Source organism: Tenrec ecaudatus, chromosome 6, assembly GCF_050624435.1.
Source record: "Tenrec ecaudatus isolate mTenEca1 chromosome 6, mTenEca1.hap1, whole genome shotgun sequence".
NCBI lineage: Eukaryota > Metazoa > Chordata > Mammalia > Afrosoricida > Tenrecidae > Tenrec > Tenrec ecaudatus.
In genome coordinates, this window is record NC_134535.1 from 23,264,985 (window position 1) to 23,284,413 (window position 19,429).

The 19,429-nt window shown below is 47.8% G+C and overlaps 1 protein-coding gene across 1 annotated transcript in view; it reads left to right on the forward strand.

Annotated features, from left to right (window-relative positions):
- PAH (phenylalanine hydroxylase) overlaps positions 1–19,429 on the forward strand; it is an 86,743-nt gene that overhangs the window by 17,198 nt on the left and 50,116 nt on the right. The window contains exon 3 of the mRNA XM_075552710.1: positions 8,931–9,114. Coding sequence (XP_075408825.1) covers positions 8,931–9,114 — 184 coding nt within the window. The remainder of the gene's footprint in view (positions 1–8,930; positions 9,115–19,429) is intronic.

Genomic DNA, 19,429 nt, shown 5'->3' on the forward strand with positions numbered 1-19,429 from the left:
CAGACTAAACGTTGGGTGGCTAACTGCAAGGTTGACAGTTCAAACTCACTAGCCACTCTTTGGAAGAATTATTTCAGCCTCAGAAACTAGGGCAGTTCTACTCTGTCTGAAAGGGTTGCTATGAGTTGGAATCTACTCAAGCAAGTGGGTTTAATCCTTATGGCAGCAGGTCCCAAGGTCTTTGCTAGAGTCCAGCAGCAAGTGGTTGGCAGTCTAGCACTTAACCATTGTGCCACCAGTGCTACTTGAGGGAACAAAACAGTTTCATGGAAACATTTAAAAGGCTGCCATGAAAGAGGAGTCCTACTTCTTTTCTATGAGTTCAGATGCAAAAGGACTCTGAGCGGAAATTACAGGGAGGTATGTCTGACATCCCTTAAAGGTAACATCTCCCCTGTAGGAGGCTGGAAGGCATCAATTTCAAGTGCTGCTCCTGCCAAAACAAGCAACAAGCAGCAGAGCAGAATCCAAGCAAAGATCATTGTAGCAATAAGCTTTCCTTAGTAGTGACAAAGGATAAAAAATAAATCTAATTCTTCCAAGGTTGGCAATGGTGGGTGGTAGGAGGGGGCGGGGGACCATTCCATCTGAGGGAATCCCCTGCCTGCTGCAAGGGTGCTAAGTACTGCCACAGTTACCGCTGCTTACCGGCAGGACCAGAGGGCTCTTCCGTTAGTCCTCTGCAGCACAGCAGTGATCTAACCAGGACAGTTAAGCAAGCCTTACGTAGAGTCACTAACAGCAACAGCCATGGGAACCTACACCATTCAGCCATACCAACTCAGTGCTAGGTGTGGAAGCTTTCCTAGTCCTCATGGCCAAGAGCACATACCAATGCATCACACATAGGCATGCATCACTGCTCCGCAGAGGAGGAAAGACCACTCAAAAAGTGGCCAGCTTTGACATCTGCTTGAAAGTCCTCTTCCTGGCATGAATGGCATTGAATTCACCATCCCATGAAGAGACAGTGTTGTCTGTCATGGGAACTGTGGCCTTATAGACCTCAGCTGGGAATGGTGTCAAAGGGAACCATACGACATGAGCTTTGATCTTTATAAAATATCATTGGGACAATCCTTAGGAGAAGAGATATAAATATGTGGTGTTGACGTGGGCTGGGTGATGGGAAGAATGAAGCAGATATTCCAGTGAATTGAAGTCAAATGATTAGAAAAATACCCCAACCCCTAAAACTGGATAATCTGCAAACATCCCACTGCCCCTCCTGAGGTGTTCCAACCCTCACGTCTATGACCATTTATGTAAACAGCTTGTGTAGCTCTGTGTAATTGTAGCCTCTACTAGCTCATGCTAGCTAGTATTCATGCCTTACACTAAGTACATCTGCCACACTCCTTAAATGTTGAGAACCTAGCATGTTGCTTTGAGGTGCACTTGACCCAAGCCAAGGTATTCACAATCGCCTCATGTGCATGTGAAAGTCGGACACTGACTAAGGAAGACCAGAGAGGAGTCGGTGTATTTGAATGATAGGGCTGGTGAAGAGAGAGCTGTAGATGGCAGAAAGAACAAAACAAATCTGTCTGCATAGGAGTACAGCCAGAATGCTCTTTGGAAGCAAGGATGCCAAGACTTTGTCTCATGAACTTTGGAAATGTTATCAGGACCAGTTCCTTGAGAAAGACATCATGCTTGGTAAAGTAGAGGATCAACCAAAAAGAGGACAATACTTAACAAGATGGATTGAGACCGTGGCTTCCTCCTGGGTTCAGCCATAAGAACAATTGTGAGGCTGTGGCAGGACTCAGCCACGTTTCATTCTTTTGTACACAGGGCCCCTTTGAGTCAGATCCGACTGTACGACGACAATAGCTCAAGCATCATGCCTTCATAGCAGAAGAATCTCCTGGGAGTTTTTGTTTCTTAGGAATAGGCGATGAAATTAAAGGAGGCGTCTTAGAGGAGGGGTGGTAAGTTGCAAAAAAGAGGTTTTCCTTTCTCTGCCCACCTCCACTAGCACCTTCTGATAGATTCTCTCAGAGAAGGAACAAAGCTCTGAGCATGTTTGAGATCCAAGGATATAATCCCTCCTTGTTGTTATTGTTAGTTGTCATAGAGTAGGCCCTGACTCACAGCAAAATTGTGTGTAACAGAATTGGGCAACCATGCTAAGGGAAGAAACCATGGTGTCCGTGAAGAACATTGACAGTGCAGATTTCAGAAGAACAAACAGATCAGTCTTAGAGCAAGTAGAGCCAAGAGCAAGGATATGAAGACTTTGCCTCGCTTACTTTGGACACATCATTAGAAAGACACCCTGTTAGACAGATACACCATGTTTGGTAATGTGTCCGAGAAAATATAGGGGAATTCTCAGTGAGATGTACTTATGCAATAACTCTACCAATGGAAACCTACCAATGATCATGAAGCGGGCACGGTGTGAGGTTGTATAAATCACCGGATGCTCCTCTCTGTGTACATGAGGCTGATGACTTGGAACATTCTCTCGTGTGTCTTCGAATTATCCCTGGCTGTTAGGTGTCGTTATGTACCACCAACACAGCACCTCCTGATCCTGCACCATCTCCACACTTGTCATTGTTTGAGCTCATCGTTGCAGCCAGCCTGTCGACCCATCTTGCTGAGAGCCTTGCTCTTTGTGATGGCACTTCACTTCGCAAAGGGAGCGCCGGGGTGGAGTGGTTATGCGTTGAGCTGCAATCCGCAGGGGTTGGCATTTAGAACCCACCAGTAGCTCCGCGGGAAAAAGACTGGGCTTTCCACTCCCGTCAACAGTCACAGTCAAAAACCTTCTGGGGGTCACTGTGAGTCAGCATTGACTCGATGACAGTGAATTTGGTTTGGGTTTTTACTTTGCAAAGCATTGTGGTCATCTTCAAAAACTAGTATTTCCTGATAATATGCCCGAAGTGAGTGAGACAAAGTTTCTCTGTTCTTGCCTAGTATAAGGATAATTCTGGCTATATTTCTTCCAAGACAGATCAGTTTGTTCTTTTGGCGGTCCAGTGTACTTCTGAAGTTCTTACCCAGAATTATAATTCAAACACGTTGATTCTTCTTTGTGTTCCTTGTTCAATGTCCAGCTGTCAAATGCGTACGAGGCCATTGAAAATACGATGGTTTGGGTCAGGGGCACCTTAGTCCTCAGAGTCAACTCCTTGCTTTTGAACACTCCAAAGAGGCCTTTTCAGCAGATTTACTTAATGCAATGTGTATTTTCATCTTTTGACTGCTGCTCTCATGAGCACTGGTTGTAGATCCAATCATGACCAAATCCTCGACGACGTCAATGTTTTCTTTATTAGGATGTTACCTATTGGTCTAGTTGTGAGGATTTGGGTTTTCTTTACAATGAATTATAATTCACACTGAAGGCTGAAATTGGTGGTCTTTATCCTCAAGTGCTTCAAGTCCTCCTCCTAAGTAGATTAAGACATTTCCCCCAACTTATTTACTACAAGGTAACAGCATGTTTTGGCCTAGGAAATTCTCTCTCTAGCCCAATCCCATCTTAAGATTTGTTCAGTTTTCCCTCACCACTTTAAAAACATGCTCTAAAGAAAAGAGCTGCAAACATTTTGGGCTAAAGTCAACATTAATGATGCGTAAAATTTAATGTGGGGCACTTCCGGGAAGATGCGGCTCTATGTTCAGGGTTGGGAAGCACAGCCTACTGAGTGTCCATTAATAAAGCTGACGTGGTGCTTTGTGACCTTTGCTCTTTTGAACGAGGATGAGAGGGATGGAAGCATTGTTATCCGAGGTGTCTAGATCTCACTCAGACTCGCTGTCATTGAGTTGATCCCCACTCACAGCAGCCCAGTAGGACAGGGTGGACCCCATGGAGGAGAGATCTCAAAAGAGAGGGTCACTTTTTGATATTTTAATTTTATAAAAGTTTCTTCAGTTTTGTAGCAATTGTTTTTTTATTTGCCCTCCTAAAAGAATAAAAAAAATTAAGTTGAACCACGCAAAAGAAATGACAGCAAACAGAAAGGAAACCCATCCTTAGGTACATTACCTAGAGCCATCCACGGTGCACAGAGCTTGAATTAACACCTGTGCACATTGTTGCTGTCACATTGCTGTCATATGCCTTCATAATCTTCCTCTGGGTGATTACACTCAACCCCCCCTCCCCCCGAGTCCTTCCTCCATTGTTGGAGATTTAGGTCACTTGCAAAGTGTGATGAATGACTTGTCAAATTTCCCCAGTCACCATTTGCCATTCAGTTGATTCCTACTCATGGTGACCTGTGTATCAAAGTAGACCTGTACTCCATTGGGTTCTTGATGGCTGAGTTTTGGTGGGAGAAAATGGAGAGTAGATCACCAAGTCTTTCTTTCAAGATACATCCAGATGGGTGCACTTGAACCTCCAACCCTCCAACTTTCAGTTGGTTGAACCATTTGTGCCCTGTCTCCTCCCCCAACTGCTGACCCCACTCCAGTTAGATGTCTACAATGAGAAAGACTGGATCCTGGGGCATAAATGACTCTGTGCCAGTTTCCCAAGTGTGGCGCTTCTCTCTGGAAGAGGCGATTTCAAGGGGTGGAGTGTGGGTGGGGAGCGCTAACAGCCTATAGTAGCTTTCCAGCACTTCCTCAACCCCAGTCCCCTTTCCAAACTCTTCCACAAATAAACACCGAAGAGGGACAGTCATCCTCTGTGCCCCCTGCTCCATAAAAAGCAGGGAGAGGTTAAGTCATAGTTTTAAAGTTCCGACTTAGGTAAACAGCAGGTGAAAGCTAGCCCCCCCCCTTTCTTCCTAAGCCAGGAAGGATGACACTGCTCTTTGCGTGGTTAAGGCAACAACCTCTGTTTGCCAAAGAAGCTGCCTCCCCGCCTCGGCAGGTTCTCTCTCGGCAGGACCTTGCTTCGAATTACCTAGTGGCAGCTCCCAGGGATGTGTTCTCAGTTGGAAAGTCCTGAGGCAATAACTGCATCGTGCACACTCAGGGTTGATCTGGACGAGCCAGCAGGAAGGAAGCCTGTTTGGGCTTGAACGATCTCTGGTGGTGCAGTGGATAAACCCTCAGCTGCTAAACAAAAAGTGGCCAGCGAACTCACTGCAGCTCCACGTGAGAGAGTTCTGGCAGTGAGCTTCTGTTAAGATTAGTCTCTGAACTGCAGCGAGGGGAGTTCTATGAGTCAGAATTGACTAGATGGCAGCGTGATTACTGATTTTATGCTAACCTGGTGGTGGTTGTATGATGCCCTGGTGACGTAGCAGTTACGAGTTGAACTACTAACCACAAACTCAGCAGTTCGAAACCACCAGCTGCTCTACCACAGAAAGATGAGGCTTTTTACTCCTTAAAGAGTTAAAGTCTCAGAAACCCACAGGGGCCAAGTTCTGCTCTACCAAGCATGCTATCCTTTTCCACGGACTTGTCTCTCTTGTCAAGTATGTGAGATGAAACCTTGTCATCCTTGCTTCTAAGAACCATTCTGGCTGTACTTCTTCCAAGACAGATGGATTTGTTCTTTTGACAAGTCCATGGTACCTTCCCTGTTCTTCGTCAGCACCCAACACCTAGAGGTGTTAATTCAGAGTGCTTGTTGTTATTGTTAGGTAGCTCCAGTTCACACTGGCTCATAGCCACCCCAAGGCTAATGGAAGGAAACCCTTCCCGGGTCTGTGCTATCCTCACAATTGTTGCTATGTCGGGGTCCCTTGTGGCAGCTTCTGTGGCAGCCCATCGTGTGACGTGGACCATCCATCTTGTGGGTTGACATTCTGCTTTACCAAGCATGATGGCCTTCTCCAGGGACTTCTCTCTTTAAACGACGTGTCCACAGTGTGTGCGTGTTTCTAAGGCTGTACATACGCTGCCTGGACTCCCCCTGACACAGATTTGTTTGTCTTTTTGGCAGCCCGTGGAATATTTCATATTGTTTATGGACACCCCCATTGGAAGGCATCAGCTCTTTGGACTCTTGCATGTATATGACAATGCCATGGTTTGGCTCAGGTGCACCTCAGACCTCAAAGTGACACCATTGCATTTTAACACTTGAAAGAGGTCTTTTGCTCAGACTTGCCCTGCTGCTTCCATGGGTGTCGATTGTGGATTCAAGTATATTTCATTCTATGACAACGTCAATCTTTTCTTCTTTCATTGTGATATTGCTTATCAGTCTAGTTGTGAGGTTATGACTGTTCTTTATCTTATGCGGGTAATCTATCATACCGAAGGCTCTGGTCTTGGATCTTCATCAATGTTTCCCATCCTCTTTGCCTTCAGCAACGTTGTATCATCTGCATGGGTTCTTGATGACCCTTCCTCCAATCCGGACGCTGCATTCTTGTTCACATCATCGAGTTCCTGGAATATTTGTTCAGCATACACGTGGTATAAGTGTGGTAAAAGGATACCACCCCGATGCACACATTCCCGATGTTAAAGCAAGACGTTTCCCCTGGGTGTTGCAATAATTGTCTCTTCCATAAATGGGCCCTGCATGTGCCCAGTGAAGAATTCTGGAATCCCTGCTCTTTGCAAACTCTCCATAATTTCTTTTGAGCCACAGAGTCAGATGCATTCAAAATTCAATAAAACATAGGTAAGTAGCTTTCTGGTGTGAGGGGCTTCCAAAAGTTCATGGAAAACAGAATGACCAGATGATGTCATCGGGCGCTCCAATTTGAGGGCTAGCCTTCTTCTTGTGATTTGTCATCAAGGGCTCTGGCTCAGGGCAGCCCCATGAGTGCAGAACAGAACTGTCCCATCGGAGTCTCAAGGTAGGTGGCCAGGCCTTTCCTGCGAGGTGCCTTTGTGTGGGTTCTCAGGGACAACCTTAGAGCTAACAGTTGAACACTTACCCACGTGCGCCACTCAACGACTATTTAAGAACCAGTCATCATTTTACATAAAGGAGCCAAACCTGCAGGGGTTAAGTACCCAGCTGTTGGCTGAAAGGGCAGCACCTGGAATCCCCAGCCACTTCCCAGGAGAAAGATGAAGCATTTTGCTTCCTTAAAGATTTACAGCCTTGGAAACCCGATGGAGCAGCTCTGCTCTGTCCTCCGGGGTCATTATGTGCTACCATGAACTCTTCTGAAATGAGGTTTTATTGTTGTTGGTGAAGAGTTGTCTTGAAGCAGATGTAAGGAGCGCTGGCGGCACTGTGGGCTGCCGTGCAGACTCAGCAACTGCTTGAAGGGAGGACGATGAGGCTGTCGGCTCCTGTAAAAATACACAGTCCTGGGAACCCCATGGAGGGTGGCCCTGAGTCAGAATCAACTTCATGGCAGCGGGTTAACTGTGTGTGGTTGAGCGTATCAAGGATGCTTTCAGGAGAGACCAGGCCCCGGAGAAGGACATCATGCTTGGTAAAGTTAAGGGGCAGGGAAACAGAGGAAGACCTTTGACAGGCTGGATTGACACAGCGGCTGCATCAATGCGCTCAAACATAGGAACAACAGTGAGGGTGACACAGGGCCAGGCAGTGTCCCTTCTGCTGCACAAGGGCTGCTAAGGGCCGGAACCGACTTGATGGCACCTACAAAACAGAATAAAGGGTGCGACTGCTTTAGCCGGTGAGGCTTCTCATTCTGCTTTCATGCTCATTCTATGACAAAGCTTTCTTTTCTTTCTGGTTTTTTTTGCGGTGAGGTTTTCTGAGTGGGAAGCAGTTTTGGTTTTCCCGCTACATTTCCCCAACATCTGCAATGATTCCCTGACTTGCCTCCACCTTGGGACATCTCTGACCTTGTCTTCATCCCCTCCTGCCTCAGCTTCTCCATCCTGACCATCCTGGCCTCATCGCTGTCCCTTCTATTAACCATCTGAAATACCTTCATCTTCCCAATGAACCCTCACATGACTACCCTGTCTAGTACCTCGGCTTGCCCCACCCCAGAGCCCCCACCTAGTCCCTCACTGACGATTAATTAGGGCGCATCACTCTTTTGGTCCTCCATTGCTGTTGAGTCGATTCTGACTCCTGTGGGGCAAACCTGTGGGTGCAGACTGGAGCCGTCCCGTAGGATCTTCAAGGGGGAGCCCATCAGAAGCAGACTGCCAGGCTTGTCTTCTGAGCTTCCTTCCTCTTGTCGGATTTGAACAGCCAGCCTTTCACCTGCTAGTGGAGTACTTCGCCAACTGTGTCTCCTAAGGAGTCTTTACTGTAATATATACAAGAGTTATTGATTGTGTTTGTCACCTGCCCTCTCACACTTGAGTGTAAGCATCTTGGTCTGTGCACCCCAAGTCCCAGAGAGTGGCTGGTGCCCAGTGAGTGCCGGCATGCATGTGTGTTAGCTAACTTACTAAAAAGCAAGTATATGAAACTCCTAAGGACGAGTGCTTTCGATCACACAGTGGCTGAAAGGATGGCACGTAGGGTTGCTATGGGTTGGATTTGACTCAATGACAACAACAACAACAACAACAACACACTAGGTCGTTTTTACTGAGCATTTACTCTGTGTGTGTGCCAGCCAGGGTGTTCACATCATCTCTTCCAACGTGCCCCGCAAGCTCTCAGAGCAGGAATCATTAAGACCATCAAAGACTAGAGAAGGAACCGAGGGTTGGAAACATCAGAGCAAATTGTTCTCAGGGCTCACAGTCCATGTCACTTAGGGTTTAGATTTAAATGCAGGAAGCTGACTTCCGCGGACCCATTCAACAGGTTCCACTCGTGCGTCTGTAGACTTGATCAACTCTATGGCATTTCATTTGGGAAAAGGATGCTTGAACTATGTCTCTCACCTCCTGCCTTTGTCTCTTGGCTTTGCAGGAGAAAATGTAGACCCCCTTTGCCACCTCACGTGTTTGCCTTGACTCCTAGAATGAGCCTGCCTTTTCGATCTCTTCATCTCATTTTTAGTGAGCTTTCCTCTGGCTGTCTCCTTTCATGACTTCTCCCCTCTGTGATTCCTCCTGATCACCCTAGTGGCTGTCCCATTTATGCTCCCAATTTTTCCTTCCAGGAGAATGACATAAATCTCACCCACATCGAATCCAGGCCTTCGCGTTCAAAGAAAGATGAATATGAATTTTTCACTTTTCTGGATAAACGCAGCATCCCTGCTCTGGCGAACATCATCAAGATCCTGCGGCACGACATTGGTGCCACTGTCCACGAGCTTTCCCGGGACAAGAAGAAAGACACAGGTGAGAATTAGAGGAGCTTACTGACACAAGGACTCTGTCTTTTTTTTTTTCATAAAATAGTAGCCCCATGTACAGATCAGAGCTCTCGACATATGGAGTCCAGGACAGATAAACCCCTCAGGAACAGTAATGGGAGTAGCAATGCATGAGGGTTGGGGGAAGGTGGAGGGAGAAGGAGGAGAAAGGGAAACCAATCGAGATGATCTTCGTGTAACCGCTCCACCCCAGGGGGACAAACAACAGAAACATGGGTGAAGGGAGACAGTGGACATTGTAAGATATGAAAATAATAATAACTTATAATTTATCAAGGGTTCACGAGGGCGGGAGGGTGGAAGAGGGGGGGAAAGAGGCACTGATACCAAGGGTTCAAGTAGAAAGGAAATTTTTTGAAAATGATGGCAACATATGTGCTTGATACAATTGATGTATGGATTGGTATAAGAGCTGTAAGAGCCCACAATAAAATGATTTATCTATCTATATAGCTATATATCTATATATATTTAAAATAATGGCCCAAATGAATACCAAGCCCCGAAGACTATTAAAATGTTAAGAAGATGTAGGGAAGGCACCCAGAACAGCGTTTAACATGTTATAGTCACTTGTAAGACTAGCAATTGACCTTGATTTGGTCTCATTCATGGCAGCCCCATAGGTGGAGACTAGAAATGCTCCATTGGTTTCCATGGCTGTGGATTTCTGGAGCAGGCTACCATGCCTTTCTTTGGAGGCACCTCAAAGGGACAGCCTTTCAGTTAGCATCCAGGGGCTAAACTGCGTACACCACCCAAGGGATCGCAGAGAAGTCATACCAAACCCACTGTCATCAAGTAGAATCCTACTCAGAGTGACTCTATAGGACGGAGAACTGTCCCTTTGGCTTTCTGAAGCTGCAACATCTTCGCGGAGCGGAAAGCTTCATCTTTATTCCCTGGAGAGGCTGGTGGTTTCAAACTGCTGACCCTACAATACCACCAGGGCTCCTTGGTGCACAGGGCGGGCTGAAGAAATGACAGCATGTCCTTGTTGTCACCGTTGCAGTCACCCTGAGAAGGATATCGAAGGACAAGGTGGCTGCACTTTTATGACTGAAACATATTCAGACAAACTATTTTTTTAATCTAAATAACCCAATCGTTAGCATTTCAATTTTAAAGGCAAATATTTCTTTAAAAAAGGTTGAAGGCTGTAGGGCAAGAGATCGTCAGTTTCTGTCACTAAACAGAGCACATGAATAGGAAGAGGTGCTTTAAATGGACACAGGTGCCACTTCGTAAGCAGGCCCCTGAAACAGTGTCTTGAAGGACAGTTCCTCTCCTGCCTTTGTCTTCCTGTCCCCAAGGCACGGAAGTCCAGCCCGGGATTCTGCCTGAGCTGAAGGTGAAGGGCCAGCTGTGCAGATGGGCTCTGGTCACTGGGGGGTGAGGCCTGGGGATGCCCAGGCAAGTCCAGTTTCCCTGTTTTTCCCCCTCAGCCTCCTAAGCTGCTTCCCTGATGACTGCCCTCGCCTGATTTTCCAGCCACCTGCTCCCAACAGGGGCAGCAGGGCCTCCAGGACAAAGGGCTAGCCAGATCCTGGGGCCAGCTCCGCCTGTGGTTGGAGCAGGTGGGACCCGGCGGGCTGGGGCCCAGGGGCCAAGGAATCAAAGCAATTGACTGACAGGCAGGTGGTGTCTTGGGGAGCCTTGGAAGGGATAGACAGATTGGCTGAAGGGCTGGAGGGTATGGAGGGAGATTCCTCAGGGGGCTGTGGTCGAGCTCAGAGCCCTGAACCACAACGCTCCACACTGGGCACACTTTGGGGCAATTTTCTGGAATTCTAAGTCTGCCACTGTATACAACAGGAAGTAACAAGAGTCTCCGCCCTATAGGTTAGATGAAAGAACACAAGTACACCACCGAGTTCAGTGCAGAACATGTTTTAACGACTTAAAGGATGCGCTCTAAGCTTACCTTGAATTCTCAGTGTTATAAACAGTGGTATGTTGTTCTTGTTAGGGGCATTCGAGTTGGTGCGTAGCGACTCTACGCACAACCAAAGGAAACCCTACTGGGCCCAGCACCATCCTCACCAGTGGCGTGATGTTTGACCCCTTGTTGCAGCCACTGTGGTCATCCTTCTCATTGAGTGCCTTCCTCTTCTTTGCAAGCCCTCTACTGTAGCAAGCAGGATGTCCTTCTCCAGGGACTGGTCTCTCCTGACCACATGTCCAAAGTATGTGAGACGAGGTATTGTCATGCTTGCCTCTAAGGAGCACTCTGGTGTATAATGATCCGAGTGCCCGTAAGCAAACACAGCTCAAACCAAGAACCTGTCAAGTCCAGCTCACAAGGCCCCCGCGTTGGCACAGAGTGGAACTGCTGCAGGTTTCTTGTCTGAAATCAATATGAAGAAGATGGCCAATGCTTTCTTCCATGGTGCCAAAGATGGGTTTGAACTGCCAACCTTGAGGTTTGACATCTAGGTGCTTGCACCACCTTCCCAGGGACTTTGGTGTGAGCCTAGGGATCCCCCCGCCCCACCCCAAAAGCCACACAACTACTTTTGCATAGAGTCTGAGATTGGGAAAATTTCCTCAGAAGTTGTGTGGCCCCAGGAAGTTTTCATGAGATGAACCAAGACCATGATTTGCCTCGAGGCACAGTGCAGCTGGTGAGCAGTTTCCAGACAGTGCGTGCTTGCTGTGTTCCAGGCACTGTGGTAGGAGCTTTGTGGGGAGAGGGTGAAAATGGCCTGGGTTTAAAGAGCCCACGGTCTGGCAAAGGCCCCTGAAGCCAGGGCTGAGGGACTTGGTATCCGTGGCGACGTCCACCAGCTAGGCTTCACTCTGAGGGTACACAGCATCCTGAAGGTGCCTAGAGAGTGAGTGTAGCCTCCTTGGTTCCCTGGCAGGGTCCCTCTCCTCTGTGCTCAGAGTGGCAGTGCTTTTGTATCTGAAGCTGAGCTGGGGTTTTAACTACAGATGGAAAAACTGCGGAGGCTGCTCCTTTAAAAGTACTTATGTTCCCCCCACCCGGGTTTTGTCCGGGTGATTCCCATCTCATCCCTTAATGGTTGCCTCTGTCTGTGGCTGCTTTGCTGATCTTATTTTACCAGCTATGTCTGAGGGGCTGCTGACTCATCATGGCTCCCCACCTTTGTCAGAGAGAATTAAATATATGTATTTAATTATTTAGAATGAGATATCAATTATATATTTAATCTATATTAATTTAATCAAATATATTTATATGTATATTCAACGAATCATTGGCCTCTCCAGCACTCTTCAACGCTCAGTTCAGTGCTATTAGTGATGTTTATCCTGTGGTTTTGGAGGACTGGGTTTGCTTGGGGAACTTGGCCACCAGGTCTTTGTCCAAGGTTGGAAGGACTTGCACCAGGACACCTGGAGGACTTGGCCCTTTAGCCTCTGGCTGGCAGCCGAATGTGCTACCCATGTGCAACACGCGAGAACTGAGACCTTAAGTCGTGTGTAAGTGAACTGCTGCCGAGGCATACGCGTGGCTGACCTTCCAGCTGTGGGGAGGCGGCTCATTGGGTTTTCGCGTATATTTTGTGAAGGGGAAATCTGGTCCGGGGATGGATCTTTTATCGGGGGTGGCTCGCTCTTTCCCTGGGACTCTGCGGGAGAACGATTAGAGGAAAAAGCATCGCGGTAGAGCTGAGCCTTTGATTCTTTCTCTGGACAAAATGCTCTTTATCTTGAGGTGCTCCGATCCCCAGGCAGGTCTGACAGTAGGTTGACGGGAGAGCTGGACCCCTCCAATCGATGAGGCGAAACGACTTTCCATTCTCATCTTTAAACCGTTCAAAAGGCCGCATGGGTGATAGAAAATGAAAGTGTTCAGTTTCTTAATTGCTAAAGTTCCCCACCCAAAACAGCTTAAGGGAAGGTTAATTATGGTGACATGTTAAAGAAACCCCGACCTTCTCAAGTGCCTCCTGGAGAGGCTGATGTGGGTTTAATAGGATTTTAATCCAGAGACTCTTTGGAATACCCGAGGTCTATTCTCCTGATGAAATCAAGTCCTTCCTTGACCCGACATGAAAGAGCATTAATATCTTCCGTCGATCGATCTGCTAATCCCTTTACCTTTTCCTTTGAGTCTTCTGCATGACATTACATTGCGCGCGCGGGGGGCGGGGGTGTGGGGTGCAGTGTTGGTAGAAAATTCCTACATGGAGCAGATTGCAGCCAGGACAAGCCGACGGTAGACAAGGGGTATAGGAGCGTCACTTGCTGAGGAATTTCCAGAAATAAATGGACACTCCCTGCTGAAGTGTGTGTGTATGTGTGTGTGTGTGTGTGTGTGTGTGTGTGTGTGATTATAAGAAAGCTTTGGTATATAATGCAAGTGAGTTCAGAGTGCCACTGTCCTTCATGCTCTGTGGGGAACACAAGAGGGAGAGAGAGACAGAGAGGAAGCGGGGAGAGAGAGAGAGAGAGAGAGAGAGAGAGAGAGAGAGAGAGAGAAACCCTTTGGGACACAGTTTCCATGAGTCAGAATTCATTCAGCAACCATTGGTTTGGGAGCATGCATGGTTTTATTTGCCTGTTTTATTTGAATCAGTTCATGGAGCAATGACTTGAGGGGAACATACTGTGAAGAGATGGAAAGCAGCATCATATAGTCAGTCCTTCCTTCGTCCTGTCCCTCTTCCTTCTCAGACTTCTCAAACTTCCCCTTTCCTTCTTTGACGTTGCTGCCCCAAGGGAGAGTTGGCCTGGCAGGGCTGACGTTTCGGGTCAACAGGGGCCCTGAGGGGTCTTCCGTGTGGTGGAAAAGCTGCTGGGGCCGTGAGCCACATGGTAGGTGTGCATCATACAGAGAGAAGATTTTCTGAGGGACCGTGGCTTCCCAGCTGTTAGCCCTCAGAGACAGCCTACTCAGAACCACAGGAGGGAGCCACACTAGGGGTAGGCTCTTGTCCCATTCCCCCCCCCCCTTTGTTCTGAACTTTTCTCCCTTTGGTCCTCTGAGTTATCTTGTTTTTCCGTGTTCTCTTTGCCCCTTCTCTCCCAGGTCTACGTCTTCTCCTTCGCCTTCTGCGTTGCCAGATGTGCACCTTGTCGGGTGACAATGGCTTACGTGATATGATTTGTAGAACGTGTCTGGCATATAGCAAACGAGAAAAATGTATTAGTAAGCTTATCTTTGAGTCTTTGTATGGATCCCCTAGGAATCTTTTGCTTGAGCCAAGACCAGCATTTTGAATTGCATTGTGTTTCCCCACAAGCTATGAGTTGGAATCCTTAGCCTATACCTGTGCATGCACTCCCTTTGGGAAAGAGAGTTTCTTTATTGTGTTCACGAGACCATATCCAGATAGGGTGTGTCTTGAACCTAGCCCCCTCTGAGGTAGAGAAAGAGCAGATTGCACACAAAGACAAGCAAGTTCACATTCAGGACGGATAGATACCATATGGAGATCACCAAGGGACTGAGGACTGTTGGCCCAGAGGCATTGAACCTGGGGTTTTGTTCAGAAAGTACAGAGAGAGCCTTCCATTAGAGCTGGGCCCTGAATCTGGATATCTAGGTTCCCAAACGGGGGTGAAATAAATGTCTGTTTGTGAAAGCCACTGCTTCAGGTATTTCTAGGATAGCAGCGCCATCTAACAAAGACAGCTAGGCTCCCTACACTTCCAGTCTTTGATAAAGCAAGACCACCAAGGTATGCTCCTTGAGTCTACCCAAAAGATTGTGAAACTCAAAGGAACAAAACGGAGGTCACTCTTGCTCTGTGCGTCCTGTGGATTCTTCTCCAGTGAAGGAGGGGCTAAGGGGCGGTGATGTGATTGGAACTGAATGTGGCTGGAGGGGAGTCCATCACAGTCACTCTGAAAGAGTGATCAGGGTAGAATCTGGAGATCAGAATATATACCCCCGACTCACACCCCACCCCAGTTGGATTTGAATCCCATCTGACTACTGACTAGATGACCTCTCCGTCTCTTCTTTCTCATGCATGAAATGGAGCTAAGAACCACGCTGCTACTTCCTAGAGCTTCTAAGACAACCATGCTTGAAACTGTGTTCAGAGAGTTGATGTTTTGATTTGAAAGCCTGGAAATTAAAAGGGCCCTTTCTTTTACTAACCACAAGATCAGAAGTTTGAAACCACCAGTTACTTCAAGGGAGAAAAATGGGACTTTCTACTCCATGCAGAGTTACAATCTCAGAAACTCACAGGGACAATTCTGCCCTGTCCTATAAAATTGTATGAGTCAATATTGAAATTGGCAGTGAGTTCGTTTGTTTTTGGAGTTGGTACTAGATGTCCTTAGACCTCAGCAGGTGAACATCTCTATAATCTTTGAACCCCATCCATTTATAACCATAATCGGCTAGATTGAATGGTATGGACACTGGCAAGGTGAATGATATCTAGGGAGGTAGTGATATCTCATTGGGGCCAGCCTTGCTCCGTGGCTAGGGAGCCAGCTTCTTGTGTGAGATGCGAGGGAACCAATGAATAGTCTCTCAATTCCAAATATTGTTTTTGCTGTGCTGTGAGGTGCCATTGAGTGGGCTTCGATCCATGGCAACCCTCTGCACAACTGCACGGAGCACTGCCAGTCCTGTGCCATCCTCACAATTGCTCCTATGCCAAATATGGTTTCCTATGAATATGGCTTTGAAGTTTAACATTATCCATCATTACATTGGAAAAGCACTGGTGTAGAAGGCAGAAGACTTCCCATCATGGAAAAGAGAAACTAAGTCAGTGAGCAAATAAATATACAATTTCACTCAGTCATGCACTCTGGCTACGAAGGAAGCTAAACAGAGTTGTATGATAGGACGAGAAGGTGACCTTGGAAATGAGACCTAAATGATGCAAAGGGACCAGCAGGCACCGAATGACTGCTAACTCAGTAAAGGGATCAGGGATTGGTTCCTGCACAGTCCTGGGTCTCATGTTTTGTTGTTGTTTTCTGGTACAAATGAAGGACTTTAGCGATCATCTTCTGTCATCCCCTCAGATTTAATTGCATTAGGAATCCTTATCTCATGGAGAGAACATTCTCCCCTAACACCAACAGCCACTTCCCCCAGAGTCTGCATTTCTTACCCATTCAAGGATTCATGGACAATTTTACAAGTCACATTCCATGTTCTGACAGCCTACACACTCCTTGGCTTTAACTATTCTCATTTCTCATGCATCTGCTCTCAAAGTTCCCATCACCCAAACCAATAGCCTTTGTATGGTTTGTTTTTCATCTTCTTGGACATCTGGGTGGCACTTGACATCATTCCCAAACACAAACAAAATCCCAAGCTCAGTGCCATCGAGTCAATCCTGACTGCTAGCCACTTTGTAGGACAGAGCAGAACTCCCCTGTGTGTTCCCAAGACAGTAACTCTTTACGGGAGTAGAAAGCCTCGTCTTTCTCCCTCAGAGCAGCTGGTGGTTTCGAACTGCTAGCGTTTCCATTAGCAGTCTTAACAGGTAACCACTGTGCCCGCTTAGCTTTTTATAAACTAGGCAGCTCTTACTTTTTGAAACAACTATTCATGGTCTCTCCTTAGTTCTTTGCCTATTGCTCCTAAAAGCTTTGAGCCAGCTCAGCGTTGACAGCTTCTTTCTCACTCACCCCAGCTCTGTACATCAACATTCCTGATTGAGCACCACTTCAGAGTCAGCACCAGGGTGGTGACGGGGTGGTTCTGACTCATCACAGCCCTGTAGGGCACAGCAGGAATGTCTCCATGGTAGAATTTCCTGGGCTTTAATGTTTATGGGAGCAGATTGCCAGGTCTTCTCTCCCTTCGACCTGCCGAGAGGTGTGACCCGCCAATCTTTCCATTAACAGCGGAGTGCTTAACCTCTGCACCACCAGACTTCCTTTGTGATAGGGATACACTCGTGAAAAAGACATACACGGCGCCGAGAGGATGTGACTTATAGCCTAATGAACAAACAAACAAACAAACAAACAAACAAAAGCCATGAGTTGATTCCGACTCATGGCGACTCCACGTGTCACCCCCCCAAGCAAAACAGCTCCATAGTGTTCCCTTGACTGTTATCTTTATGGAACCAAAGCTTTCTTCCACAGTGCCACTGGGGCAGGGGTTTGAACTGCCAGCCTTTAAGTGACTAGATGAGTGTGAATCCCTTATGCCTGGCATGAGCCATACAGTCTAATAAGGCAGGGAAACATGCAAGTGGACAATTAGGACAGGACATAATCTATGCAGGGAGCAGACTCACTACCATTGAGTTGCTGCCGACCCTGAGAAATGTGATGGTGCTCACCAGGCACTGGGTCTTGGTGGGTGGCAGAGTGGGTTCTCCGGGAGTGGCAAAGGCTTCCCGTGGAAGAGCCAGTCCTGCATTCCATTGGGCTCAATATAGGTTGGCCATCACTCTGGTGGTAAGTGGCAGCCAGCCAGACCTCAGTGCAATCTGAGCTCTCCGAAAACAGACAGGGTCTTTTAGGATGTCCTGGGCAAGCGGCCAACAGATATGGGTATGAGATACCGAACATTTCTGTATGTGTGCTGCTCATTGAAGTACTTCGCATTCATTGGCCTGCTTAGTACTCCCACACGTCTTAGGAAGATTTTTTAATATTACCGCCTTTCTCAGAAGTAGAACTGGGACCAACGACATTAATGAACTGGCCCAAATACTCAAAGCTGCAAGTGGCAGGGGTTGGATCCAATCCCAGGCCATTGGTCTCCTGACCACAGACTTCACTCCAATGTGACTGCCTCTCCATCTGATGGCACTCTGATGATGGCACTCTGATGAGCGCCTTATTCCAGCAGAACAGGGTCTAGCTGGTCCTGAAGGGGGCAGAGAAGCTCAATAGGACCAGTCTTTAAGCTGGGAGAACATGGCAAAGCCCGGACATTTACCATAGTGTTAAGCAAATATATTACGTGGTTTCCAATGTTACCAATCCCTGAGTGGTGTTGTTTTCATAAATGCATTAGATGCGTGGCCCCTTAAATGGGATATTGAGAAGGCAATTCTGGTGTAGGTTGATGGCAGCACTAAGGACCCCTTAGGTCATTATTTTGTTCATTTATGACTTCACTAATTTGCCTTCAATCACCCAAACATTCATTCATTCCAATCTACTTTTAGCCTTTGCTGCCTATGTTAAAAGCAAACTTACTACCATTGAGTTGATGCTGACTCAGTGACTCGATAGGACAGGGTAGAACTGCCCCTGTGGGTTTCTGAGACTGCAACTCTTTACAGAAGCAGAAAGCCTCATCTCTCACCCATGGAGTCTCAGTGATTTTGAACTGCTTACCTTGTGGTCGGTTGCCAGCCCCCACTCGTAACTCACTAGGCCACCAGGGCTTCCCTTGCACATGCTGTCATTCATTTGGTCCCAGTGTTCCCATGTGAACACGTGGGCAGAGAGATCCATGGCTTTGCCCATCGTGCCGATGATAAGAGGATCACGTCTGACTTCTCTGCCCAGGAGGCTGAGGATTCAGTTTGGCACTGTCAACCAGCATTTTGTCCAGCTGCTCTTGCTAAGTCCTGCCTTAAGGGCACTCCCTTCTCTAGAAGGAAGGTACACACTTGTTCAAAGGAGTCACCCGCAAGAGCTTCTGTCCTTCTGTAAGCCGCCACTGTCCCTTTTGGGGTGCTCTGGGGAGCAACCAGGCAGGGTCTGCGCTGTGGGGCTGCGGGAGACAGTGTGGAGCCTGGGCTGTGTTGCTCTTCCATTTCGAACCTCAGCAGTGGGGGATTTATTGCTCCTCCCGAGACAGGCTGGAGACAGCCATTGGGGGCAGGCGGGGTGCCACAGTGGCTCAACCCTGCAGCTGATGAACGCTGGATGGAGGGAGGGGGGTGAGGCTGGACTCATCCTGTCCCATGCACCGCTATCACATGAATTGGCCTGTGCCTGACCTGCCGGCCAAGAAGCCGGCTTGCGCCAGGCCTGTGGGGTTTCCGCCCGGGAGCATCTTGAGCCCACCGCCTCTTGGTGTCCTGGTTGAGCCGCTGACCCCATCTTAATGGGACAGCAACATGGGTGTCCAGTGCCAGCTCTCCAGCAGCCTGCCTCCCTTGGAGACAAATCAATATTTATTAATGGTCTGACCTCCTGAGTCCCTCTGGCTCCACAGAGGGTCTCTGTTCTACCAGCCTGGCCAAGTCATTCATTAACCACCCAGCTCAGCAGTCCTCCAGGCCCTGGAGGCCAGCCCACCGAGGGGGTATTTTGAAAGGTCACGAAGGATGTAATCTGATTTAACTGTTCAAGACAGAGGTCTGGGTCACCGAGGTCGGTCTGGGCTGCCGGCACTGTGAGCGAGACCAGGGTGG